The sequence below is a fragment of the Oncorhynchus kisutch genome, linkage group LG4 (assembly GCF_002021735.2).
Source record: "Oncorhynchus kisutch isolate 150728-3 linkage group LG4, Okis_V2, whole genome shotgun sequence".
NCBI lineage: Eukaryota > Metazoa > Chordata > Actinopteri > Salmoniformes > Salmonidae > Oncorhynchus > Oncorhynchus kisutch.
In genome coordinates this window covers 47303856-47307066 of record NC_034177.2, presented here as the reverse complement: position 1 = coordinate 47307066, position 3211 = coordinate 47303856, and the positions used below count along the sequence as shown (strand labels likewise).

The window sequence follows — 3211 nt, the reverse complement described above, 5'->3', positions numbered from 1 at the left end:
GAAATACGCTATACTATATATCTATTGTTTAGCTGCAATGGAATATTAATATCCTCTATATTTGTCTGTGATATGTGGTTGTATTTATTTTGTCAAAATTATTGATGAGTAGACCTTACAGATTCATATCTTCAGATTCAGTGATTTTGAAGCTAGTTCAATGATAACCCATTGTACAGGCGTATCCCCCATTCACTTTGAATGGTTGGTGATACTTTGCCTGATACATATTCAGCATATGTAAATAGGGATTTGCTTTGTCCCCTACAGGGTATTCTGATCATTCTCCTCAGAAGAAACACCATGGTCAACAATAGCACTTGGTCCTCCGGTGGGGGTACAGCATGCAACAACTCTTCCTTTTGCTGGGGCCAAAACACCAATGGCACCAATAGTTGGGGCATGTTACCATTTGGCGAGTTTTTCTGGTCATTCCTCAGCATGAGCATGGACGAGGTGATGCACCAGTGTCGCATGCTTGGCAATTCCACTGTTTGGTTGAGCATCAAGATCTTCATTCTGCTTACGGGTCTTCCAGCCAACCTGGGCCTGCTGTGGATGTTGATGAGCAGCAAGAAGGCCCTATCAGCCTCCGAGGTCCTGGTCCTCAACTTGTCCATCCTGGACATCCTGTACTGCCTCTGCCTGCCCGTGGACATCTACACTGCCATGCACCACGACACGTCCAAACAGATGCTCTCAGCGGCCAGAGCCCTCTCGGCCCTCAACATCTTCGGCTGTCCTCTCCTGCTGGCCTGCATGTGTGTGGAGCACTATCTAGTGGCAGCGCGGCCCGTGGCCTACATGCGACTGGGGAAGTGGAAGTACCACGCTGGGGTGTGCGCCCTGGCCTGGCTCCTCACCCTGGTGGTGATGCTGCTGGCCTACTTCCAGGGGGTGTTCTCCATAGCTCTGTACTTTGCCGTCACCATTTCAGTCTTGTTCCTGATCATGCTGCTGTGTCTGGTGGGCATCATGTGGTCGTTGTGCCAGAGTGGGACTGGGGAGGGCTCTGTGGAGGGGTCGGGGGGCAGCATGAACCTTTTGAGGAGATCTCTGAAGAACATCTTGCTCATCCTGGTGCCCTCGGCGGTGGCCTACACTCCTCTAGTGGCCCTGGTGCCCTTCATGTCCGTGTGGCACCCAGAGAAGGAGGACCAAGTGGCTAACCGCATACAATGCTGCATCCTCCAGTTGCTCCTGGCCGTCCCCAACTTCGGCCTGTACATTGGACCCTTGTTCTACATGTCCCGCTTCAGACAGCTGCTCCCCTGCTGCAGGAAGGGGGATAATAAAGTGCTAGCAGACTCCAAGACGCAGCCAGAATAGGCTCTCTTTCAGGTGTATTTAGATATACAGGAAATAGTTCAATCTCCCTGTGATCCGGTATGAAATGTATATTTATGACAGTTACCAAGTTAAATATGTTTGAGTCGTGTTTATATTTTTCTAGCCTGGGCAACACCAACTAGGCACAAACGGGTTGAATCAACATTCTTTCAACGTAATTTGTTAATATATTGTGATGTGGAGTCTACGGGGAAGATACATTGGATTTGAAAAAAGTAATCAATGTAAACTGTTGTTTTGAGGGTGAAATGTTATCCACATGGTTATGTCATCATGGTAACCACATTTCAACAAAGTCAAATCTTGTATAAAATATGTTGAATTTTTATCTTCAATGTCATATCCACTATCAGAAAAAAAACTATAAGCTGGGCAGAAACTCCTACAGGAGAATGTATATATCTACAGCTACCCTTTGGTCTCCCATTCAGGGTATAAACCAAGCCCAGCTATGATATTTGTCACTGATTATTACCAATGTGATATTGTGAGAATGATAGTTGCGAGATCTTACTAAATAGATTCACTGTTGCTATCGAAGTCATTCCAAAGTGTGGGTTTTAATAGAGTAAATGAAATGTGACCATATTTTATAAGTCATATATCATCAGTGATGCTACAGCATTTAGGCCTATATAACGTTTACAAAGTCATCAACAACTACTGTTTAAATTCAACCCAGAATAGACGACCAAATATGAACATTTGAGGGAGATGGTTCTTCTGCTTGTATAGCTCCATCTGTGCCACTGACTTAGTCTGGATAATGACTATTTTGGATTCATGTCTCCATCTCAACCAAAAATCTAAATGGAAGAATAGGACAAAATCAAATCAAACATTATTTAAAGTACATTTGTTTTGATTTAGGCCTATTCTTTAACTTTTTGGTTGAGATGGAGACGTGAATCCAACATGTCAATTATTCAGTTGTAGACAAACTGGAATTAAAGTCAGTGGCACAGATGGAACTATCCAAGCAGAAGATACATCTCCTTCAAATGTTGATATTTGCATGCATTGACAACCAAACACAATTCAATATCACTATTAAAATACAATAAATAGGCCTTGTAACTTGTTAACAAATTATACATTATGTTGGATTTACGTCTCCATCTCAACCCAAAATCAAAGAATGGGATTAAGCCAGTGGCTCAGATGAAACTATCCAAGCAGTAGATACATCTCCTTTAAATGTTGATATTTGGTTACTTTGTCAATCAAACACAATTTAATACTTTTGTAATACAGTAAATAGCCCAAAGTTAAGGCTCTCTTACAAATTAATGCAACGTTTAACCTTAAAATTAGTGACACATCCATGGCCACATTTTGAGGATACTGTAAATAGAAATGTATTCTTATGTAGTCATATAATGTTCAAGATAGCATGCATACAGTACGTCTTCGCAGGTCTGTGGAGATCTTCACAATTGCTGTAATAATATGCGCAGAATCTCAAACGTCATTGATCATTGTACTTTGTACATCATGTACTTTTAATGGAATCTCAACTGCAATCCAGGTCATTTGGTTCTGCAATTGAGGTAATTTGGTTCTGCAATCCAGGTCATTTGGTTCTGCAATTGAGGTAATTTGGTTCTGCAATCCAGGTCATTTGGTATTTCCATATAAAACTTTGCTGTGATTTTAAATGGCTTAAAACGCAGTGATAGACATTTGGTTGATAACTAAACCAAAAGCCAGACGTTGCTTTTCCATTGGAATTTGGTTGTGCTTTTAGATGGTTGAAAGCATAGAGATAGCCCATTTCAAAATGTTTTGATTGGGTGAATATAGGTTGTAATTTCATTCATCAACGTGCCAACCAAATATTACTGATTTATCCACATTGAAA

The 3211-nt window shown here is 41.5% G+C and overlaps 1 protein-coding gene across 1 annotated transcript; it reads left to right on the top strand.

The window, feature by feature from the left end:
• The first annotated feature begins 441 nt into the window (after positions 1–441).
• On the top strand, positions 442–1329 carry LOC109888909 (proteinase-activated receptor 3-like). The gene has a single exon (XM_020480061.2). The coding sequence runs from the start codon at positions 442–444 to the stop codon at positions 1327–1329; it is 888 nt and encodes a 295-aa protein (XP_020335650.2).
• The last annotated feature ends 1882 nt before the right edge of the window (positions 1330–3211 follow it).